Source organism: Venturia canescens, chromosome 8 (assembly GCF_019457755.1).
Source record: "Venturia canescens isolate UGA chromosome 8, ASM1945775v1, whole genome shotgun sequence".
In the NCBI taxonomy this organism is placed as follows: Eukaryota; Metazoa; Arthropoda; class Insecta; order Hymenoptera; family Ichneumonidae; genus Venturia; species Venturia canescens.
The window spans coordinates 15,530,398-15,553,265 of NC_057428.1; the positions used below are offsets into that span (position 1 = coordinate 15,530,398).

The 22,868-nt window shown below is 43.2% G+C and overlaps 3 protein-coding genes and 1 long non-coding RNA gene across 12 annotated transcripts in view; 2 read left to right on the plus strand and 2 right to left on the minus strand.

Moving 5' to 3' along the window:
• Nucleotides 1-3,516, minus strand: part of LOC122414544 (uncharacterized) — an 8,954-nt gene extending 5,438 nt beyond the window's left edge. Inside the window, exons 1-2 of one of the 2 annotated variants that reach the window (XR_006261779.1) lie at nucleotides 3,397-3,516; nucleotides 3,068-3,208 (exon numbers count right to left, since the gene is read on the minus strand). This is a non-coding gene — a long non-coding RNA (uncharacterized lncRNA). Of the gene's footprint in view, nucleotides 1-3,067; nucleotides 3,339-3,396 lie in introns of those variants that run through there. The other variant, XR_006261778.1, reaches the window with a different exon arrangement.
• Duox (dual oxidase) overlaps nucleotides 1-12,786 on the plus strand; it is a 14,579-nt gene extending 1,793 nt beyond the window's left edge. The window contains exons 1-19 of one of the 4 annotated variants that reach the window (XM_043425888.1): nucleotides 785-1,020; nucleotides 4,270-4,350; nucleotides 4,437-4,598; nucleotides 4,992-5,179; nucleotides 5,778-5,982; nucleotides 6,404-6,570; nucleotides 6,928-7,164; nucleotides 7,971-8,416; nucleotides 8,495-8,696; nucleotides 8,819-9,145; nucleotides 9,254-9,478; nucleotides 9,553-9,975; nucleotides 10,135-10,447; nucleotides 10,556-10,930; nucleotides 11,059-11,276; nucleotides 11,361-11,822; nucleotides 11,919-12,074; nucleotides 12,151-12,279; nucleotides 12,362-12,786. In XM_043425888.1, coding sequence (XP_043281823.1) covers nucleotides 927-1,020; nucleotides 4,270-4,350; nucleotides 4,437-4,598; nucleotides 4,992-5,179; nucleotides 5,778-5,982; nucleotides 6,404-6,570; nucleotides 6,928-7,164; nucleotides 7,971-8,416; nucleotides 8,495-8,696; nucleotides 8,819-9,145; nucleotides 9,254-9,478; nucleotides 9,553-9,975; nucleotides 10,135-10,447; nucleotides 10,556-10,930; nucleotides 11,059-11,276; nucleotides 11,361-11,822; nucleotides 11,919-12,074; nucleotides 12,151-12,279; nucleotides 12,362-12,490 — 4,539 coding nt within the window. In that variant the 5' untranslated portion in view covers nucleotides 785-926 and the 3' untranslated portion in view covers nucleotides 12,491-12,786. Of the gene's footprint in view, nucleotides 1-784; nucleotides 1,021-3,583; nucleotides 3,667-4,269; nucleotides 4,351-4,436; nucleotides 4,599-4,991; nucleotides 5,180-5,770; nucleotides 5,983-6,403; nucleotides 6,571-6,927; nucleotides 7,165-7,970; nucleotides 8,417-8,494; nucleotides 8,697-8,818; nucleotides 9,146-9,253; nucleotides 9,479-9,552; nucleotides 9,976-10,134; nucleotides 10,448-10,555; nucleotides 10,931-11,058; nucleotides 11,277-11,360; nucleotides 11,823-11,918; nucleotides 12,075-12,150; nucleotides 12,280-12,361 lie in introns of those variants that run through there. The other 3 variants (XM_043425890.1, XM_043425889.1, XM_043425891.1) reach the window with 3 other exon arrangements.
• Nucleotides 12,610-19,017, minus strand: mol (dual oxidase maturation factor 1 mol). Of its 5 annotated transcripts, XM_043425910.1 has the most exons (12): nucleotides 18,890-19,017; nucleotides 18,093-18,351; nucleotides 17,759-17,889; nucleotides 17,039-17,316; nucleotides 15,876-16,048; nucleotides 15,742-15,799; nucleotides 15,531-15,665; nucleotides 15,208-15,424; nucleotides 14,709-14,920; nucleotides 13,932-14,127; nucleotides 13,635-13,839; nucleotides 12,610-13,424 (listed from the first exon to the last, which is right to left on the minus strand). In XM_043425910.1, the coding sequence occupies exons 5-12, from the start codon at nucleotides 16,038-16,040 to the stop codon at nucleotides 13,359-13,361; spliced, it is 1,254 nt and encodes a 417-aa protein (XP_043281845.1). In that variant the 5' UTR covers nucleotides 16,041-16,048; nucleotides 17,039-17,316; nucleotides 17,759-17,889; nucleotides 18,093-18,351; nucleotides 18,890-19,017; the 3' UTR covers nucleotides 12,610-13,358. The 5 variants fall into 5 exon arrangements, with proteins under 5 accessions (XP_043281845.1, XP_043281844.1, XP_043281846.1 ...); XM_043425909.1 differs by having other exon boundaries at nucleotides 17,759-18,351; XM_043425911.1 differs by lacking the exons at nucleotides 18,093-18,351; nucleotides 18,890-19,017 and having other exon boundaries at nucleotides 17,798-17,816.
• The window catches only part of LOC122415245 (uncharacterized), a 10,111-nt gene continuing 5,432 nt past the window's right edge, over nucleotides 18,190-22,868 (plus strand). Inside the window, exons 1-3 of the mRNA XM_043427230.1 lie at nucleotides 18,190-18,298; nucleotides 22,051-22,089; nucleotides 22,640-22,765. Coding sequence (XP_043283165.1) covers nucleotides 18,190-18,298; nucleotides 22,051-22,089; nucleotides 22,640-22,765 — 274 coding nt within the window. The remainder of the gene's footprint in view (nucleotides 18,299-22,050; nucleotides 22,090-22,639; nucleotides 22,766-22,868) is intronic.

The window sequence follows — 22,868 nt, forward strand, 5'->3', positions numbered from 1 at the left end:
AGACTCCCCTCCGAAGTGGCGGATCCTATATACACGTTCGACACCGTGTGTATAGGCACGAAAGAAACCGAGTCTCCCGCGTATGCACAGCTATCGAGCAGAGGAGGAGCAGCAGCAGCGCGGCAGAAACCAGCTGCAGAAAGAGTTCTTTGCGAGGCACAAGAGTCACGAGACTCGAGCGACTAAAGCTCGACAACCGGATGTCCTTTTTTGTTTGGCTTTTCTCCTTTGGACTGTATTCAAAAAGTGCCTTGTTTCAAAGAGTGTTCAATAATAATCGTGTCGGAATACTCGACAGCCTCGCGCGGACGTTGACAGATATTCTCGAGATTCGACTTCGTCTCGATTCTTTTTTCCCCGAAGTGTTTCGCATTCTTGTATCATTTTCGGTCCGGTCAACGGTCCCGAAATCCGCTACATTCCCTATCAAATATTTTCTCCGGTTATTCCTCCCACGAATTTCCGCATACCTTTATTCTTTCTCTCGTTCTTCGTATTCTTAGTCACCATTCTTTGTTCCTCTCTCTCTCTCTCTCTCTTTCTTCGCCTCCCCGTTTCATCCTCGTTCTCCTACTACTCTTTCTTCCAAACCTGTCGGCTGAGACTTCGATATCCACGGTTCCCTCTCTTTCACTTTTCCTTCTCACCTGTGTGTGTCCCTCTTGTAAGAGAGGGACGTGGGGCTGTTGAGGCCCGGTCGAACAAGCATGTCGAACAGTCGTGTCTAGTCCACTGATCGGGAGAGAGAGAGAGAGAGAGGGAGAGTTTTTGAACTATATTTTCAAACAATTCGTGCAGCGACATCCGATAACCTTCGTGTGACGTTCGAGACGCTCTGTGAAATGCGTGCTTTCGTTTCGTATGACAAATCACAGAGGTGACGAAGATTCGATTGTCCGAAAAATATCAGTGATAAATATCGTGCGATGTCGCGTATTATGCAACCGCGATGCATCCCTCTCATCGTCCTCGTTATTTGCACCGTTTTCCAAGTGACATTGTCGTCGGATGGATTTTCTGGTAAGTCAGTATGAAAGTTTCTCGGATCATTATTAGCAAAGACAAATTTTGGTTTCTTGGCACTTTAAATGAGAGAAAAGCTTCATCGAGTCCGAACGTTTCTCCGTGCATAATTATGTAAATAAACACGAATTCTTTGTGCAAGTGTCTCTTCGAGGTTCGCGGAGAGTTCGATGCCTGGCGCCCTATTTCGATCGGACTTTTGTCACGCATTTGTTTCCTCGCACGTCGAGTAGTCGAAGGATTTTTGCGAGCTATTGAAACGTCCAAATTTGCTAGGACAGTCGAAAAAATTTTGGAATTTCAAGCACTCGAGAAAAATACAACTCCGGTACAATTTAACTGGCGCTCTTTTAAACTGTACTTTCGTTTTAACGTCACGCGGTAAGAATTAATCAAAGCTACATATCCGGCTCAGTCTGCTCGCGGATGTGATAATCTACTTCGGTTAACGGTCTCTCTTTTCCCACACTCTCCCTCCCCTCTCTTTTTCTTTCTCGCTCTTTATCTCGTTCTTCGAATACCATTCGCTGTGTTACGTGCCACAAGAAACCGGAGATACGTTATGGGGCTCTTACACCTTCCGCTACCACCAGTGAAAGCTGGGCCCGCAGCCGGTCTCGCTTTTCGTTACAGATCTCACCATTTTAATATTTAATGCGCTCACATTCCTGCCGCAGTTGCATCGCTCTCATCGAAGCAGCAATAAAGTTGCGCTTGAACATCACAAAAGCGTTGAATTTCTCAGAATTTCGGAATACATTTTTTGACAGAATTTCTAACCTCAAAAGACGAATTTCGAGAGCAAACATTTTTACACGCTCACTATCAAGGGGCAAAGTTGAGAGAAAATTAGTGAGTTATCGCCACGATCGAATTTTATGGTAATTCGAAATCTTGTGGGATAACCTCAAAATTTATTTCACCAAAATGAATCAACCGTTTTATGGTCTTTGTATAATCGTTCGTCCCGGAAGAAAATTTTCTTAAGCGTCTTGGAATCCAGTCGGCGACGAGCTTTTTATGAATAAAAATCGTTCGTTTGGGTTTTAGAAGACCGAAAGTAGCTCGGACGGTGTGTAACGGTATTTTTATGATTTCCCATCGAAATTTAGAATAAGAATCACATAATTTCTTGGATATTGAATAAACAGACCAAGCATTTTATTTGGACCGTAAAATACCGTTTTCTATCGGTTTCTCTCTTCGTCGGTAACTCGTTTGCGTAAAAGGCATTCGTACATTGGGATTCCCATGTTGAGATGTGTGTGACCTGCCCGAACGAGAAAAGCGTCTTCGTTGATTAGAGTCTCGCACACGATGCGTCCACTCGGAATATCTGGGACGTGATAATCGTGGCCGCAATGACTCGCGTTAGGAAATAACTTTTTTCTCGTCTCCCGCGTGTACACGCCGTTCGTTATTTCGCTACGCGAAGATGTTCGATTGTTCGCTCATCCTTGACGAAACGAGAAAATAAATGGGATAGAAAATGAAATTGGAATCAAGAAACCGGAACGAAGAAATGCTGGTGGAAGGTAATCGCGGACAACGGTCGAGCGATGGAATGAAAATGCTAAGAAATCTCGGAACGGGCGATAAATTAGTGAGAATTGGTTAAACCGGTAATGAGCGACGACGATAAAAAATAGTGCGAAGATACACGGATTAATGCGATTGCACAAATGCCGGAGGTGATTTCGGGAGAAAATGACGCAATTTATTTGTGTTTGATTCGGGGTCACGTGTTTTTTGGCGCCGCGAGTTTCCCAACGCGAGTTCCGCGATTGATTCGAGCTCGTAATCGAAGGTATTTTTAGTGTCGCGAGCAAACACAGTTTTCTTGCAATTTCAACAGACACTCGAAGAAACGTTTCACCTTGATCGAAGAGTGCAGGAATCGTGCGGATACACAAATTTACATTTCCTGGATGAGCGAGGATTGAATAATCGAACGAAAGTGTCGAGAAAACAGAGTCTCGTCACAGCAACGGTCAAATGGATCGAGGGGAGGCAAGAATTTTTACAATCGCAAGAATTTCCTTACCAATTTTGTGCATCACGAAGCCTCCATAAAATTTCCTAACCTCGTTCATTTGCTTTCGAACCACGTTCCCCCGTACTTTTGGACGACTCTTTCCCAACGACAGTTCCTCACGTTGGCCTAGGTCGCACGACATTTTTTTTCCTATAATAATCACTAGAAATATTTTCCAATTGCGAAAACACATTTCGAATGAAAATAGCGTGTCGGCACGTTCGCGAAAGAGGTGTGAATCGTTCGTACGGGAGTCGAATAACGCGAGGTGCGACAACCGACAACGATACAGTTACAATGGGATATACAGTTACAAAATCACTAATAAGTGTCTCCACCTGTTGTAAGTTGACGCCGGCTAGTATCTCCGCAAACGGACACCGAAGTCGTGTTTTAGCCATTTTCGTTTTGCCCGCGCGTTCGTGCCTCGTCGTCGTCGTCGTCGTTCTCGATACTTTCGTATTTTGTGCGAAATATCATTCATGACGTTTCTATAGAGATGTCCGGATACGGGGCTCGAGTTGGCCTCAGGCCTTTTTCCAGGATCGACGACCAAGAAGATTGATCGTCGACGTTTATTGTGTCCCATCGGACAACTTCCTCCTTCGGTACGCCCCGCAGCCATTTTCTCTCGTTTCCTTCACACTCCGATAAACAATCTTCGTACACTCGGCGCCTCCTTTCGTCATTCTTCAACAACAACACACTATCGCCTCGAATTAGGATTGCCGTAACGGACATTGAAGACACCGGTTGAAACACACTTTTTTTTTTTATGCAATCAAATGAAAAACTAATCGACGATCATTATCATCGATTCATCCATTAATACTCGACTGAAAATCATCTTTTAGTTTTTTAACCTACGTGCTGCAACGTACACGTATACACCAAGATTGCGTAACCCCCTCCCCCCGAGAGTTCCGTCATCGGAATTCGTATTACATTCAAAGATGTGCATCGATCCACGCTGCTCGCGCGCGACGGGTTTATTACACATGCAAACGCGAGTCGATTGCGTTACTATAATCGCGACGAGGACAAGGAAAAGCGAGTTCATCAACTGCTAATAACGGGAGAGAATAATTGAGTCGCTCGGCCGCCAAAGAAAGAAAGTTCATTGAAAAATCATCAATTTTCGATTACTTTTAAATTGCACTTTTTCAACACGAGCTCTAATCACGTTCTGACGTGTCTTTTTTTATCTTCAGATCCATTGCACGGGTACACCGAGAAGCAACGTTACGATGGATGGTACAACAACCTGGCTCACCCGGACTGGGGATCCGTCGGTAAATACACTCGAAATTTCGATCGAATTTTTCGCATTGAGAAAAAATGACACGTGACCATTCGAATCGTTTAATTTCGCTCGCAGACAGTCGCCTCATCCGAAAAATACCCGCTGCATATTCCGACGGAGTTTACATGATGGCCGGACAGGATCGACCCTCGCCGAGGAAACTCAGCGACCTTTTCATGCAGGGCGACGACGGGCTTCCCTCCATGAAGAATCGAACTGCACTTTTCGCTTTTTTCGGTACACTCGTGCCTTCCGATGATACTTTCTTCATTGTTGGGAAAAAAAATGGTGTACGCTCAAAATATCCTGGGACAAAATATCCTGCACTCGTAAGACTGAATGTCTTGAATATTTTCATCTCTATCAATGAAGGAAATCATTATTATCATTATCAACGAAACTGTGTTGGAAACTGCCTGGCATAAATAAATAAAAACAGTAAAAAAACGAATAATCATTTTAAATAATTATATCGCATCTCAGGATATTTCGTCCCGGGATATTTTGTCCTAGGACTTGTCGTCACGTAACCAAATAAATACCGTCACATTGTTTTTTTTAGCCACGAAAAAGCAAAGGAAAATTCGCCGGATGGAAATAAAATGGATGAATTTCGGTTTGTCGTTTCAGGTCAAGTAGTCTCGTCCGAGATGATAATGGCAAGTGAAAACGGTTGTCCGATAGAATTCCATCGCATTGACGTGGAAAAATGCGATCCAGTTTTCGACAAGGATTGCCAAGGCAACAAGTACATTCCTTTTCTGCGTGCCGATTACGACCGTCAAACTGGGCACAGTCCCAACAGCCCACGCGAGCAGGTAACGATTCGCAGATTCTCTCTTTTATTTCGGATGGGAAACGATTACATCGAAAGTATTCACGGCACGAAATGTCTTCGCATAAAATAACGATTCGTGCGGAATCGCGATTGAATATTCGAGAGAAATACTCGGAGCGAGGGAAAAGGGTGCTCCTGCTTCAGGCTGCGTTGGGGAACTTTGAAAACGTTGTTCCGAGGGATTAGAAATTCAAAAAAACTCCGGCGGATTCGAGGTCGTAAAAAGATACGCGAATTCAGTCGTTTCGGTGTCTCAACGATCACAAAAATAACGCAAGACTCGCGAACCTTTGCGATTATACGTTAAATCATTGATTCGCGTATTGTGCAATTACCTTTATTATCTCGAAGGACGTTTACGATCCGCGGGACTTGTAATTACGTCCAAATGTTTATTAAAGTTCGTACTTGCCGTCCGAGTTTTTGTCGTTCCGTAAAAACTTCGTTGCCAGGGATACTCTCGCATAAATCGCTTTTCCATGTTTCGTTAATAGAATTAGCTGGTAAGATGATTAATTGTGAAATAAATTGTGCAATGAGAACTAGCGAGAAATAGTTGTGAATACGTGAGATTGCAGATAAACAAAGTGACGAGCTGGATAGACGGTAGTTTCGTGTATTCGAGCAGCGAGGCGTGGGCAAATACAATGAGATCCTTCAAAAACGGTAGTTTTCTCATAGAGCCGATAAGACAATTTCCTGTGAGGAATACGATGCGAGCACCGCTCTTCAACAACGCTGTACCAAGTGTAATGCGTATGCTCAGTCCGGAACGCCTCTATCGTGAGTACACCCTCCAGCTTTCCTTTCTTCATCTTCTTCTTCTTCTTCGTTTTTTGTCGTCTCCTGCCGTTTAGATTTTTTGCTCTTTTGTTGCGTTCCTCGAGCGAGTACACTCCGAGGAGGAGATCGGGTCACGCTTCTTTCGCAATTTCTTTAACGGCTGTGTGTGTATGTGCGTGTGTGTGTGTGTTCATCACTGTTAGTTTCGAAATCATAAGAGCCACGCGCGGAGCCAAAGAACTCGCACACCGAGTGTACACACACGGGGGATAAGTTTTGTCTCGCTTCGAGTCCCTCGGCTTCGAGCCGGCGCATCTCTCATAATTGTCCCAATTATCAGCTACTGAAATTAAGTAGAAATTATACTGTGCTTATTACAGACTCTTTTACTAATGACACGTTTTTAAAAATTTTTTTTTAGTTTTGGGAGATCCGAGAACCAATCAACATCCGCCTCTACTCACCTTCGGTATTTTGTTCTACCGATGGCACAACGTCATCGCTGCACGAGTCCAAAATCAAAATCCTGGCATGTCCGACGAGGAAGTTTTTCAAAGGGCGAGACGCATCGTTGTTGGCACTATTCAGGTATCGATTCAGATCTTGAGACGAGATTTTCACTTCTTTCTTTCATCACGCATCGGAACGATAAAACAAATGCCTCTGCGACCTTTTTTTTGACTAAATATTTTTATGAGTACGGAAATTATTGTTAAATGTTACGGAAATAATGTCGAGTTTTTCAAACAAGATAAGATGAAGATTAAGAATTGTTTATTCATTTGGAAATTCTACTTCAAATTTTGTTTTTATGTCTGATTATTATATTTAAATAAAAACTCCAACGACGTGACATTTTTTCATTTTTACATACCCGAGAATGTATATGACTCAGTTAAAGTTGTAATTTTAATGTTTTTTCTTTTGTTTCTGACAATTAAACAGAATATTATGATGTACGAGTATCTGCCGGTTCTTGTGGAGGAGGAACTACCACGATACACCGGTTACAAGTGCGATCTCCATCCGGGTATAAGTCACGTATTTCAGAGCGCTGCTTTCCGCTTTGGCCATACCCTCATACCACCTGGTATTTATCGTCGTGACGAGAGCTGCAACTTTCGAAAGACTCGCACAGGTCAACCGGCCATACGTCTCTGCACCACCTGGTGGGACTCGAATGTGAGTGAGTGCGAAGAGATTATCTTTGTTGTTCTTTTTGTTGGAGCATTTAATCTTTTTACCGTGAGGTAAATGCTGGGTATTGCGAAAGTCGTATGAGGGTCCGATTCTCTTTTAGGAAAGAGTTTGTTCCGGCATGAGATCAAAAGAAAAAACAGACAGAAATGAGACATTTTTTAATCTACTTTATATTTTTTTAATTGGCCAAGGAATCAGAAATTTCATTGAAAATAAGGAGGATGCTTTTTGATCGTTTTTTCAATTTTATTTTCGACGGAAATTGAAAAATATCGATTCAAAAATTGCAAATAAAAAAAAAGAAGAATAAATCGAAAAATTGAAACATTCATCCAGGTAATTCACAAACATTGTCTCGATAAATCGTCAAGAAGTCGAATTCCTTGGGAAATACTCTGAAAAGCTGATAAAAAAAACGAAGAAAATCGTTGTGTGAAAAGAATATCTCAATTAGCGGAAAAATGTGCTGCACACGGAGTGCATTCCACTTTTTCGACCCTTTCGGTAACGAGAGCAAAAAAAAATTCAAGGTGGTTAAACCAACTAGATGCGTGACTGGCGGTTCGAAACTGTGTCAAGTGATCTCGTTTCTTGAAACAAAGCATTTAAACGCCCACACTGTCTCTTTTGTGGGGATTTAACTCGAGTTTGTTAGGACAAATTTGCATTGCAACGTGATGGGTGGTCCAAGGATAATTATGTTATAGGAGCAAATACTTTCGTGAAAATTGTATCTCGATTTAACACTTGAAATCACTACGTTTACTATAATGAAGAAATATTAACAGGGAGTATTGGAAAACAGTACGATAGAAGAGCTGATAATGGGAATGAGTTCTCAAATAGCCGAGAAGGAAGACAATCTCTTGAGCAACGATATTCGGAATAATTTGTTTGGACCCATGGAGTTTTCGCGTCGTGATCTCGGTGCCCTGAATATAATGCGAGGACGTGACAATGGGCTTCCTGACTACAACACAGCCAGAGCTCATTTTAAGCTTCCACGAAAGAAAACTTGGAAGAGCATAAATCCCTCTTTTTTCGAAAAAAATTCTGATCTGTTGAACACCTTGATCGAAATACATGGCAACGATCTCAACAACATTGACGTTTACGTTGGTGGCATGCTCGAGTCCAGCGACGGACCTGGTGAACTGTTCACAGCTGTCATCAAAGACCAGTTTATTCGACTTAGGGATTCAGATCGATTTTGGTTCGAAAATGAAGGAAATGGGTTCGTATTATATTCGTAAATGAAAAATCCAGAAAATCAATCGAAATTTGAATTGTGTGACTTTCAATCGATTTGTAGAATTTTCACGAGGGAAGAAATCGAGGAAATTAAAAGGGTTACCTTGTGGGACGTCATTACGAACACGACGACGATCAGCCCTGAGACAATTCAGAGGAACGTCTTCGTCTGGAACGATGGCGATCCTTGTCCGCAGCCAATGCAGCTGAATTCCACCGTCCTCGATGAATGCGTCCCTCTTCAGCGTCACGATCATTTCGAGGTAAATTAGTCAAGTTTTCAGTGCACTTTTTTTTTTGCTTCAAAGTTTATTTGAACTTTGAAATTTTTAGGAAAATTTATAAAAAAATGTTTAGTTTGAATTTTGTTAAATGTTTGTTTCAGGGAAGTGAACTGGCCTACATCTACGCCTGCGTTTTCCTCGGTTTCATACCAATTATTTGCGCGGGAGTCGCGTACGGTCTCGTGAAACTTCAAAACCGTCGTCGAAGACGTTTGAAAATACTGCAAGAAGCAATGCAGAACAGAAGCAACAGTCGAATTTGCGTGGACAAGATGATCGTGCGAGAATGGCTGCACGCGAATCATCGGCGTCTGGTAAAAGTGAAATTCGGTCCGGAAGCGGCGCTTCACATCGTCGACAGGAAGGGAGAGAAACTGAGGACGTTCGATTTCAACAATGTGAACGTCGTGGCTATGGAGGAGTCTCAGGTTGTGAATCTATTCGCTTTACTCTCATTTCATTCGATCCAAGGTCGAAAGGCGTTGAATTTTTCGGGGTGGAGTCACACAATAATGGAAAATATTTAATTGTTTCAGGAAAGCGAATCCGGTCAGAGCAAAGCACTGGTACTGCTGCGAATTCCACGAGATTACGACCTCGTCCTTGAGCTCGATTCCCTCAGCTCGCGTAGAAAGTTTATTGCGAAATTGGGATCATTTCTCACGTCTCATAAGAAGCGTTTCACGCTGGTGCAAACGAATCGGGACATAATGTTGGCCAAAGCTGAGACCAAAGAGCGGAGGCAGAAGAAACTCGAACAGGTAACAGAATCGAAGAAAAATAAAAGAAATTTCGATAAATACGCGTCTCACGCTACCGAATGGGTTCCCTTTAGTTCTTCCGGGAAGCTTATTCCTTGACGTTTGGTTTGCGTCCCGGAGAAAGACGAAGAAGATCGGAGGACAGCGACACCGGAGAAGTTGTCACGGTCATGAGAACTTCCCTCTCGAAAGGCGAATTCGCGAGTGCGTTGGGGATGAGAGCCGATGCTGTGTTCGTGAAAAAGATGTTTCACATCGTCGACAAAGATGGAGATGGCAGAATATCCTTTCAGGAATTTCTTGACACTGTACTTCTGTTTTCACGGGGCAAGACCGAGGACAAACTCCGCATCATCTTCGACATGTGCGACAACGATTGCAACGGTGTTATTGATAAGGAAGAACTTTCTGAAATGCTCAGATCTTTGGTCGAAATTGCACGAACGACGAGTCTTTCGGACGATCACGTTACCGAATTGATCGACGGCATGTTCCAGGTAAAAAACAAATTAACGTTGGAAATCTGTAAGGAGGCGAACGAGTTCTGAACTAAAAATTCTTCAAATATTTTAGCTCGAATTATTTCTACGGTATGAAAAAACTTTCTGAATTTCTCTTAATCGATATTTCTTAATTTTATTATTTGTGTTTTTCAGGGTGCCGGTCTCGAGCGAAAAGATTATTTGACTTACGACGATTTCAAGCTGATGATGAACGAGTACAAAGGCGATTTCGTCGCTATAGGTCTCGATTGCAAAGGAGCGAAGCAAAATTTCCTCGACACATCGACGAATGTCGCCCGTATGACGAGTTTTCACATCGACAATATTCCTCAAGACGAAGCGAAGAGTTGGCTGCGTCGACAGTGGAACTCGATGTCAACTTTTCTCGAAGAAAACCGCCAGAATATTTTTTACCTTTTTATTTTTTATGTCATTACGATAGCGCTCTTCGTGGAGAGGTTCATACGTGAGTTTACGTTCATTGTGTAAAAAGGCTTTGCGTCCGACAGACCATTTAGTTGAAAATAATTATTTTTATCATAGAAAATCAGGGAATATTGAAACTTGCTTTCAGATTATTCCTTCATGGCAGAACACACGGATCTTAGACACATAATGGGAGTCGGGATTGCCATAACTCGTGGCTCGGCCGCCGCACTGTCCTTTTGCTACAGTTTACTGCTTTTGACAATGTCTCGAAACCTTTTGACGAAATTGAAAGAGTTTTCCATCCAGCAATACATACCTCTGGATTCTCATATACAATTCCATAAAATAGCAGCATGCACGGCCTTGTTTTTCTCACTCGTGCACACCGTTGGTCATATCGTCAACTTTTATCACGTTTCGACTCAGCCCGTTTCACATCTTCGATGCCTTACGAGTGAATTGAGCTTTCCTAGCGATGCGAAGCCTACGATATCTTTCTGGCTTTTCCAAACGATCACAGGTGAACTAAAAATGTTTTTTTTTTTTTTATCAGGGAATCCCTCAGAATGGTTGATCCCTCGAATAATTCTCGTAAATTCGTAATTCCAATGAATACAGCAACTGGAGTTGTTTTTCAATTCTTTTCAGGACTTACTGGAATACTGCTTTTTGTCGTAATGACGATAATTTTCGTGTTTGCACATCCAACGATACGTCAGAAGGCTTACAAATTCTTTTGGTCGACTCACAGTCTTTACGTACTTTTGTACGCTTTATCGCTGGTCCATGGATTAGCGCGATTGACCGGAGCTCCCAGATTTTGGATATTTTTCATCGGACCAGCAATCGTTTATGCCCTGGACAAGGTGAAATTTGAGAAAAGGAAAAAAAGCGAAGAAATTCTATTGAGATATTGGCAATTGGAGGTGATGATTTGGAATTCTTTGCAGGTCGTGAGTCTGCGAACCAAGTACATGGCTCTGGACATAATCGAAACGGAGCTTTTGCCCTCGGATGTGATAAAAATCAAATTTTATCGTCCGCCGAACCTGAAATATCTTTCTGGTCAATGGGTGCGATTGGCTTGTACAGTTTTTAGGTCGAACGAGTTTCACTCCTTCACACTGACTTCAGCACCTCACGAGAATTTTCTCTCGTGCCATATAAAAGCCCAAGGGCCCTGGACCTGGAAGCTCCGCAATTACTTCGATCCCTGCAATTACAATCCGGACGACGAGCATCCAAAAATAAGGATAGAAGGGCCATTCGGCGGTGGGAATCAAGATTGGTACAAATTCGAGGTCGCTGTTATGGTGGGCGGTGGGATTGGCGTGACTCCGTACGCCTCGATGCTGAACGACCTTGTTTTCGGAACATCGACCAATCGTTATTCCGGAGTCGCCTGCAAAAAGGTCTCTCGAGATTTTATGTAGAAAAAAAGTTTAAAAATAGAAATCATCGGTGCTTTCAAATACTCATCGCTTTTTTTTTTTTTATTGCTCTTTCAGGTCTATTTTCTTTGGATATGCCCATCTCATAAACACTTCGAATGGTTCATCGATGTGTTGCGCGACGTCGAACGAAAGGACGTAACCGATGTCCTTGAGATTCACATTTTTATAACACAATTCTTTCACAAATTCGATCTTCGAACAACGATGCTGGTGAGCGTCGCAAAATAGAAAAAAATGTCCCATTCATGTGATGCCTTACGACCTAATGCTTTCGTTTCTATTGCAGTATATTTGCGAGCATCATTTCCAGAGGCTCTCGAAAAAGAGCATTTTTACTGGACTGAAAGCTATCAATCATTTTGGACGTCCTGATATGACGTCAATATTGAAATTCATTCAAAAGAAACACAGCTACGTAAGTTTTGAATGATGCTAAAAATTCAATTTCCCTTTCACTTTGAAGCTAACATTGTCTTTTTCTCTATTTTCCTCTCCAGGTTAGTAAAATAGGGGTATTCAGCTGCGGTCCGCGTCCTTTGACGAAGAGTGTGATGTCAGCTTGCGACGACGTTAACAAGGGAAGAAGATTGCCCTATTTCATACATCACTTTGAGAACTTTGGTTGATGGTGATCAGCCTCGAGGCTGTAAATCATGGATAGAAAATTGAAAGAGAAAGAAAAAACACTTCTGTAAATACTGTGTGCGGTTCGAGCGAGTTAGTGTGGATGAAAAACATTTTATAATTTATAGTATGAAAAAGTGGTGAGAAAGTCTTTATTGCTGTATGAATCTTTATAAATGCTACATTATTTAATTGCAAATATACGGGAGAGAGAGAGAGAGAAAACAAATCGATGATTGAGTCTCCAGAAGATTTGGTCGAAAAATAAATGAAATTTTATAAAACCGTCGATAAAAAACCGTCTCACATTCTTCGAGCTTGATTCCCGGTATCGAAAACACGCTGATCGCAGGAAATATAAGATCGATCGCGAGTCCTTTCTCATACGCGCCAGGTAAACGGCGATGCTTGTCCTTGGACAAAAATACAGCTAGTAGAATTTCGAGTTAAGAAGAAAGAGATCAGCAGGAGAATAAAGATTCGAAAAGGCGTGACCTTGGTCCATGTGGAGTCGGATTTATGCAGTGGGATGAAAATGCCAATTATCTCGTGTGTCACGATTTATATTCACGAAATTGCCTCTTTCTTCCTCCCCTTTTAAAACGCTCGAACACGTACCCGCGCGTAGATTCGCCCTTGCTTTCTCTTCGCGCGAGGTCTACGAGCGAGAAGTTCGACGCGCGCGTTTGCAGAAACACGCCGTTCGTCATAAGCGTGCGCGCGTTGTGTAGTTTGTAAAAAGAGAGCAGCAAAAAAAAAATGCAAGGTGAGGCGCGATGATTGCGGACGTTGTAAAACCGAACGCTAATAAAATCCTTCGAGTTCGCTTTTTCGCCATCGACGAAACGTCGATATACGTACGTCTCGCCGTTAAATAAATCTTGTTTGACTCTCGTATTGTCCAACCTTAGTTTCCCACTGTCGACCTCTTGAACTCTGCGAAATAACAGTGTTTTCTTTGATTTATTTCATAATAAGCTATAACAATTTTCACATTTTCCATCAAATTCGCACACGCGCATTCGTTCTTACATTTCGAATATTGAACATATATTTCTAGTTACTTGAAATGTCAAATTTTCAATATAAACGATGAGATAAATAACAATAATTATGTTTATAGGGAAATAAAAGCTAATTTATTACGCTATGTGGAACCGGCGGAAATGGATAGGACCAGTTATTTTTACTCGTTTCTGGTCGATTCGTATCGCGTTGATATTCCGATAGTTCGTGAGATACGTAACCACGGTTTAATACGCCTTGTTGGCTCTGTTGATGCGACGTACGTTGACCCAATACAGGATGCATCGATTCTTCTTTTCCATTGCTCAGCGACGTTGATATTTGACTGTAAAGTGAATATATTCATAAACAAGTCGTAAACAAGAACTTTTAATTGCTTTTTATACAGCGTTAACTCGATTCGCTAATTTGTCTAACCTGATAATTCTGTCGCTGAAAGCCTCGTCGGTTTTATGCAATTTTCTCTTAACATTTCTCGTGTCGAAGCTCTCCTCGATAATGACGTGCCTATCGTACGGAGTGTCGTAATCGACCTCCAGTATAGTAGAAAATTGATGAGGAAATATCAGATCTATGGCAGTGATAACGAGACCGCTGAAGAAACAGCTGATGCCTGAAATAACGACGGAAAAAGGGTGAAGATTATTGACCGAGATTTGGAAGATAGAGAAACGTGTGACGTGCTAATCACGTTGTTTGGGTGTTCAGGAGAAATGAGGCGCGGAGCAGAAGGGCAAGTTGCGAGAAAATTAAACGCTTCGAATACTTTAAATAGTGAAAGTTCTCGTGGGAGGAGAGCTAAAATCCCATGACCTTTCTTCTCTCCTATTTCTCGTCGCGGTGTCACTTTTTCATATTCACGACATACCGGTGGACTTGAAAGTGCGCAAACATGCCGTTAGATAGAGAGAGAGAGAGAGAGAGAAAGGGAAGCGAGATTATGAATTAAAACGCAGGAATAACGAGTCAACGACGCGCGAGTAATTTGAGATTGGCTGGTGTGGTCGTTGACTAGTGACTCAGCGAAAGCCTCGTGACCGTAGAAACAGGATTTGCCTCAATGTGTATTTAATTCTATCGGATTTTTTATCCTGTTCCGGTCAGTAAGTAAATGCGCGCGACTGTATATACGAGCGAGTACATTCTCCTGGAACGAAATAGTGTGCGCCCTAAAATACGAGAGCGGCAGCTTACCGGCGACTAGTACAAGCCAGTAATTCCATCCAAAGTTGAAAATTAAAATGGAGCCGTCGACGTGAGCGACGAGAGGTTCGCATGGCAACAACGACCAGTACGTCAGGTCGGTCAACAGCATCCACAGTCCGGTGACCATCATACTGTAAGCTCCGTATCTCGGTACGACCATCAGTAACAGATTCATCATCACCCAGGCAGCGAAGGAAGTCCTTGAATGTAATAATTAAAATATTTAAAAAAAAAAAAAACAAAAAAACTCGTCATTAGCGCGACAGAGATTGAGATGGATGAACGGAGATACAAGGATAAAGGGCGCGAGAAATAGCCCGAGAAAACGTGTCGCGTAACTGTCACGTTTGATGGACGCACGTTTACAGTCATCGCTCCAAGTTCGCTTCGAAGAATCCCATAAATTACGCGTCCTTCGTCGGACTAATACTCTCTGCCTTTTTTACCCATTCACTTTACATTTCCTTTGATTTATATACCAACGAACCAGAGCATTATCGAAGCGTAGTGTCCCGCTTCTCTGTATCTACTCCCCCAGGAAAAACCCTCCTGATGGAGACTGAAATATTCGGCGAGGGAGACTATCGGAAACGGGGCTCCACGGTGGAGAGCACCTTTGAACGAATTCATCATCTCGTCGGAACTTCGCCACCAGAATCTCTCGTTGTATTCAACGTCCGTTGGTCCATCCCTCTCAGGGTACACTGATCGTGATAAATTCAACGTTTATTTCCAGTTACGATGTTTTAGCCCTTCAAGGTCTTGCCAGAAAACCCAGGATTGCTTGACTGCACGAAATAATGTTTGTACCTCTGTACGTTATGTTGATATGCATGAGGCCAATGTAGCCACCGATTTCCGCGGACATTCTCTGCTTCGAAAAAGCACTGTAGGGGCTGACGATCGTCGAGGATGTTGTATGCCAAGTAGATCCATACTGAGCGACTGAAAAATACGTTCTTATAAGCCAGTGTCCACCGAATAACTGTAAATTCGTCAAAATAAAAAAGGCAGCAGTCACCTTGTATCGTCGTGCCAACGAACAGACTCAACGTCACAGTCCAAAAGGTCGTTAATTTCTGAAAGAAAAAAAAATATATATTGAAAAACACTGTAGCGCGATAAAACACGAGTCAAGTGTTATCGGGGACTCACCTCTTTACGAATTCCCGGGAATATGATGAGAAATGCGGTGAATATTGTGCAGAATATGACGAATATTGTTATGAGATTGACGTCACCGGTGACCGGTGTTCTGTTGCTGTAACTGTAGAGCGTTGGGCCACCGTCGTTCCTAAACGCATCGAACCATCCCCTCATCTTCCTCTCTGAGATGGAAAAAAAACTAAATTAAGGACAGTCGATGGAACGACGAAGAATTATGTTTTTCGAAAGTGATTGTTTGAAAACGAGTTTTTGAAATTCTAATTAAGTAGAGTTTAATTGATCACGAGATTGTGGAATTAAATTATCTCGAGAAATGAATCTTTTGAATTAGAAAAGACAATGGTTTTCCGCGAAGTTTCCGTTCGTTGGCCCGCCCCGCGTCGTGTTTTCGCATCGTTTCACTCACTCTTTGTATCGCGTATCAAACGTCATCTGCGAGCAGAGAGGAAAAAAAGCGACGGGGAGAAAGAAAAGGGAGAGATATAAAATGAGGCTGGTGGCTCATTACTGTAATGAAAACAAGTCACGTATGCACCACGAGGATACAAACAACACACGCACTCGCTCAATCTATCTCTCGCTTTCCGAAACGTGGTCACGCACACGCGACGCGATGTCGAAAACATCAACTGAATAACTCTCGAATGTACGCGATCGTGTATTAACGCACACCTGACAAGATTCAAGGAATCCTCGGGTCTCGGCTTCACATCCGGGCTAACGAATTTCTTCGAGACGGCACGGAGAGAGAGAGCGAGAGTAAGAGAAAGGGAGAGGGGGAGAAAACGAAATATTTGGGAAGTCGATTCACGATTGAACGAGTGGGAGGAAACGAGATTTTCGAAGCAACTGAATGAATCGAAATAAATTAGAAACAAAAATAATTATCAAACAGCAACGTAACGCGAGCGATCATTTCCGTCGGTTAAACGCCACAAAAAAAACAAACATTCGAACTCCTTCGCTTCATTGATTATCGACGAACGCCTCGATCAAGTATTCCGATCTCTAGATATTTCGCAATAAGGATACGCGATTGGAATCCCGGATCTCCGGGTTGGGTTTTTCCCCCCCCGGCTGATACACTCAAACATGATTGGCACGCTTGTAGGTACGCGATGACCGAGAACCAAAAACATGAGAGCTTTTACTTTTCCGTCTATGAAAGTCTGTCGGTGTTGTTTGTAATCATCGCGCGATGACACTTGATTTCGTTTTCGTTCTCGTCTTCCACTGCTGTCCTCGCAATTTAATATTATTTGCAAACATTCGCGCGAACTCTTCACTGCCACGTCATTCCCCTAGGCGCTCCTCTTCTCGGATTACTCCTTGGTCATCGTTCAGGCCCGCGTGGATCGAAGAATCTTCTCTATTCGCTCTGCTTCGTCTCCCCGATGCGTTCGCGTAAGCGCACGACGTCCGTTGTCACCTGCGACAAGAGCGTGAATGTGAGTATCGTCAATCAGGTAGACGGGACAAAAGTAGCTCAAAGACTGGGGATCCAAGTAGGTTAACAGGTTTCCAGTCGAAAGTGGCCTCCGCAAGGATGGTGGTGGCTCGTGGTAGGGGGCAACGAGTTCTGTGATGAGAATCAACAGCCTGCGAGAGACCGCGAGCGAGAGAGAAAGAGAAAAAACGAAATGAGAGAAAAAACGTTTTGTGCCTCCATGGTGGGAGCGGAACAACAACGAACCGAACCACCAACTTCTCTTGCATGACCTCACGATTCCCCGCCAAACGTGCGTTCGATTTAACCGATACAATCATTCTTATTATATTGTTACAACATCCCCCGCAAATTTTACATTTCTTATTCGACCCAACGCCAGTCGAGTGAGCAACAATCGATTCAATCCTATATTTCTTCATACCCGAAGCATGCAATCGAACGCGCTTGCTCTTCAATTCACGAGGGAAGCTCGTTTTGCTTCCGATACTGCCAAAAATCTTCTACCCTCGACTCGATTATGTCGTCGATGATTCGTCATTTTGGTGATCGAATCTGAAACAAAATAAACAATGGAACCATGAGCAAAAATGGTAAATCGCGGTACCGATTCGGAACTCGATTCTCTTAAAAAACAAAGCGAGGTGCTCGTATTAAGATGGCAGTAAAAGAAAATAGCATGAATGCGATACGATCCAATTCTCTCGTTCGTTCGGAACGTAGACACACATCCGTTATTAAAAATGCATCTACGCAACGGGTTTTGACTGTCGATACGGTGGGTCCGTAAACGGAAGTGACGTTCGGTGTCTCTCTCGTGGACCAGATATCCAAGGCGGAACTGGATCTGGCTGGATGTTCGTTGAACGCTCGAAGGTGGAATCAGTTCTGTTTGTTCCTGTCCTCGAAGATCATCTCTCGTTTGGGGTTCCATCATCCGGCTGGTGCGAGTGCAACGGGAAAGGTAAGTGCGCTTTTGAAGACTCGTGGGTTTTCCAGGCCCGAAGAAAGACTCGTCTGAAAAAGGGTCAATAGAAAGAGGATGAGAAAAATGGCGGGAAGAAGCACGGTGGCGGCGGCTAGGAAAACTTTGCACTCCCGTTAAATAGATGGGGTATAATGCGGGTCTTGAGGTAACAGCAATAACCCGTTCTATTTCGAGTGTGTTCTAAATTTGTACGCGTGATGCCATACTTCAGCGACGAAGTGAACAGCACCAGTGGTATCGCCACCAGCGTCAAAGCCAGCCAGAGGAACATCATCCAATCCACCAGCCGAATAAAAGGAAAAAGAAACAACGTGAAAAAAGGTCTCGTGGGGGCAAGAAAGATTCGGCGGAGCCGGCGGCCGCGCAGTCGCCAAACTACAACGGCCCCCGGAACTACCATCGTCTGCCTCTTTTTTTGCCTGTCTGACAACCCTCCAAGGTAAATCATTTTTTTTATTTGCAAAAATCCCTTCTCGAGCCACGCCAGCTCTTTGTCTCTCTCTCCCTCTCTCTCTCTCTCTCTCTCTCTGCTCGACATTTTAATCTCATCTTAATCGCGTCTCTCACCGATTCTTCCTCGAGACATCTCCTTCCAGAATAAGCCATCCTCGCACGAAGCTTCATTAACGCGAGTATATCGAACGATATCGCCCGCTGAATGGTCAGACGCACCTCGGCGTTCCTGGCGCGATTATTTCCTCGTGCGACAAACCCGGCGCGCGCGACCAGTGAGCCGGGTTCCGATCGAGCACGCCGTAAAAGGCGAGGTGCAACTCTCATGCAGCATCTATCTTCCCGATGCTTTTCCTCATCCGCTATCTTTCGTAAGATTCTCCCATTTTCTTCGCTTTTTCTCTTGGAATGAAAAAACTCAAATTTCCTTATTTTCATACGTTGTTTCGTCAATTTGTGATTCGTTCTCAGTGGCTTTGAGGCAGTGATGCACTTTTCACGTTTCTCATAGACGCGCAACTGGAGCAAAAGAATTTTCGTCAAACTCGTTTTTATCCCTGGAGCTAAGCAATCAGTATATATAAACTACGATTTCCGTGTTTTTACTATTCTCGATACGATCCACGCTGTAAAATCGCTGTTACGAGATTATTGCTGGTATAGTTGGACGAGGGGAGGGACGTCGAGTCGTGTGTTCGAGTGATCAGGTTGCTGCTCTCATGCCTCTCTGCCTCCGGGGCGATAAAATAATTCACGGTGTGGTGCTCGTCAACTCGAAACTTTGCTGGCTCCCGTAATTCTGGAATAATAAGAGAAAAAAAATCTATTAAAGCATCAACGGGGGAGAGAAAATAATCTAATTTGAAGGGACGTTAAAAAAATTCAGAGTTTTCTCGGCACGGTAGAATCGTCGGAATAAATAGCGTCGAATACGAGTAGAGATGATCGACGAAAAGAAAAGAAAGGAGTTTAATGGTCGATCGTTAAAAATTATTGTCTGTTACGCTCAGCCTCGTTCCTCAATCAATTATTCGAACAGCAGCAGGTTGGCTCAATAAAAAGAAGAGGTTTCATTGCGTTTCTCGATTCGTTGGTTGCGCTGTTTGAGTTTGTTCACGGGACGATGAGCGACCTCGTGGGAGCATCCTTGATGCGCTAGACGGCTCGATGCGCTTTCTAATTGCTGCTTCTTCGGTCTAAAAATTTCATCCTCTTATTTTCAAGGCCGTAAATGGAGAGGTGTTTGTACAAACGATCCGAGCGTTTGACACGTTTTTCATGCGAGTTTGCAGAAAACATTAATCGGTAAAGAAATGCTGTCGAACGATTTGCGGCGACGTTGCAAAATCGATTATTCGTTTCTCCTTCCTCTATATTTCGTCGTTTCTGTGTTGTGGTCAAGAGCTACCGTATTAGCGCTCACGAGAGAATCTATAAACTCGGAGAACGAGTGCTTTGGTTAGATAAACGTCGACCTGGTTTCTCTAGAGCTTCCCTATTGCTCGGAACACGCGGTCAATTTGTAATCTCGCCGATAGGCAGATTGGTTTTTCCCCTTGTTGAGAAAATAAGGGGAAATTAGGAGGTGGATTTTGCAACTGGCCGTAAGAGATGTAAAATGCGCAGTCGAGTAAACAAAAGTGCGGGGCGGGAGGACAGAAAATTCGGAGTTTGTTGGATCGGAGCACGTGGGGAGCCGCGAACATCTGCGCCTGTCTATCGATAGCCGCGCACGAGCACATTTTCTCCGAGAGCAATTTTCTCGACGTTTCGGCTACTCGGCTCGACGCCAAAAAAATCGTTTTTTTTTCCAGTCACAGTTTTTAGCTCGCGCGTCAATTCCTCTTACGTCTCATTCAGAGAATCAACGATGGCGTTAAGAATGAGAAATTGAATAAAAAGAAATGCCAGCCGGAGATTCTTCGTCGCAAAGAACGTCAAGAAGGTCGTAGAATATTTTTGGGTAAAGCACCAAGTCGAAGGCCGGGCCTCACTTCTCGGATAGATTTCTGCCTCGCTTTTACCCGCCTGCTTCGCTTCTTCTTCTGATTTTCCGACGCTCACACCTATCCACGTTTCTTTCTACTGCGCATACTAACGTATAATGTATGATATTATTTATAGAAGACGGCCTCGTGGCCCCTTCGTCGGTTCTTCGCGCTTCGCTCGTTTCTTCGCCTCGCTCTTTCGTTATCGTTAACCGTAGTCCCGCGTGCAGTGGCCACCGAACCTGTACCGCTCTTTCCCTTTCTCCTCCCTCGCGATCCTCGTCGAATTTTCCATGTCTCACAATCCTGAAAGAAAAATTTCCAGGCTCTTCGACTCGTTTTTTCTCTAATTAGATCGTTATTTATTATTACCTTGTAAATAACCCTGAGAATTTGCAGCTTCTTCCATCAACGCCACAGTTTCTCGTCTCCGGACGACAACGGGAGAAAAATGAAGAGAAAATCGTGTCTCTCGGTCGTCCCGTCCGACGTTAATCCTCTCAAGAATATCCAGAAACCTGTAATTAGACGGAACAATTTATTCGCTCGTTAAGTATCCTTCGAGGATTCTCGGGATTTAATGAAAATGAGAAAGAGAGATGAAAAGTCGTTCACCATGAACCTCTGCGCCGTTATTTCTATAATTTGAAAGAAAACTGTGATTGCGAGTTTTGATGATCGTAATGATTTCGTGGGAAAACCTAATGTGGTGAAACCTGTTGCTCACTTGTAACAGCAGCACCTGCGTGTCATGCATCGCATTCTATTCCAATTGCTCATCCTTCTCGCGTCAATTCGCACAAGCAAATCCCTACCAAGTAAATAGAACACGGAAGACGTTGCCAAAGATTTTTAGGTGCCAATGCACGAAGGTTTCTGCACTTAAAACTTTTCGCGACGTGGGTGCAGTGCGTGGGCGAGAAGGAGAGGAAAAAACAAAAAATTTCAACACAATCTGCTCCGTTTTTTCCACTGAAAAATCTCCTCGTCATGAATGAGATTTTTATGCTCGCACATTGTCGATTTTCTCATCGATATTCAAGCGTTCCACTCGAACACATTTTCTTTTCACAAATGATTTTACCTTCCTGTGTACGTGTGTTTGCATGCAAAAACGAGAAGATATTTCGATGTTTTTACGACTACCGGGTTGAGTCTATTTCTGAGAGTCTGCGTATACGAATCCCCTGCGAATATATGCTCATTGCTACTATCTTCGAAACTCCCCGCCCTGGCTTCGAAGTAAGAAACGTTCGAAATTTTTGTTTTGTTTTATTGTGATTTCAGGCAACATCTGGTATCGTTTCAACATGTCGGAGGCGCAAGGTATTTTAGTTTTTTATTCTTCCTCTCTTTCTCTCCGGTAAGGCGAACGAAAAATATGAATTTCTATCGCGAGGATCGTTTGTGAAAGTGGACGAAAGAAGCGGAAATCAATTGGCTACTGTTTCTCAGGTTTTTAGCTCACGTATCAAAAGATTGATCGCAGTTTGCTGAGCAGGGCTGGGGGGGGATGGATCCGAGCGACGACTCTTCATTTCTTGCCAAACAATCTAGACGTTTATTTATAAGAGAAAATAGAGAGTTAAAGAACGATGTTTCTGCCGGAGAACTTGAGTAAGAGGGTTTTACACGAGTTTCTTTAAAAATTTCGAAAACTCGCCAACTCCGTGGAACATTAATCGGGACGAAAATAATCGTTTGACAAAGAGCAGTGAACGCTGTAGAAGCCGTGCCAATTTTTCTGACGGTTACCCAAAAAAGAGCGAAGCGTATAGAGACAATGGAAGTTCCGTTTTTGCAGCCTCATCCGCGAATAGCGACTCGAGACTATTTTCCTCGACCGTTAAAACGAAAAAAACATAAATTTTTATAGAAATTGATTCACCGATCGCGAAGAGCGAGGAGAAGTTCGGTAATACCGATTGCACGAGGAATCCGGATATAAATGAAATCGAGAAGAGTTCGTCGACCGAAGAGAAGACAGAAAGTCGAAAATCGGGTAAGATAAATAAGGAAATAACGATGCTAATGAACAGGTGTGACAACGCACAGAGGACGACGTTCTCATTGGTTATATTTAACAACTCAAAATAACTCGACGA

What these genes read in the sequence shown, in the direction of transcription:
- mol (XM_043425910.1), bottom strand. Translation starts at nt 16,040, where the DNA reads ATGAGGGGATGGTTCGATGCGTTTAGGAACGACGGTGGCCCAACGCTC. An exon ending in TTCAGCGACAGAATTATCAG is followed by an intron (nt 13,840 to 13,931) that starts GTTAGACAAATT and finishes TTCACTTTACAG; the next exon opens with TCAAATATCAACGTCGCTGA. An exon ending in TTCCGCCGGTTCCACATAGC is followed by an intron (nt 13,425 to 13,634) that starts GTAATAAATTAG and finishes GTTATTTCGCAG; the next exon opens with AGTTCAAGAGGTCGACAGTG.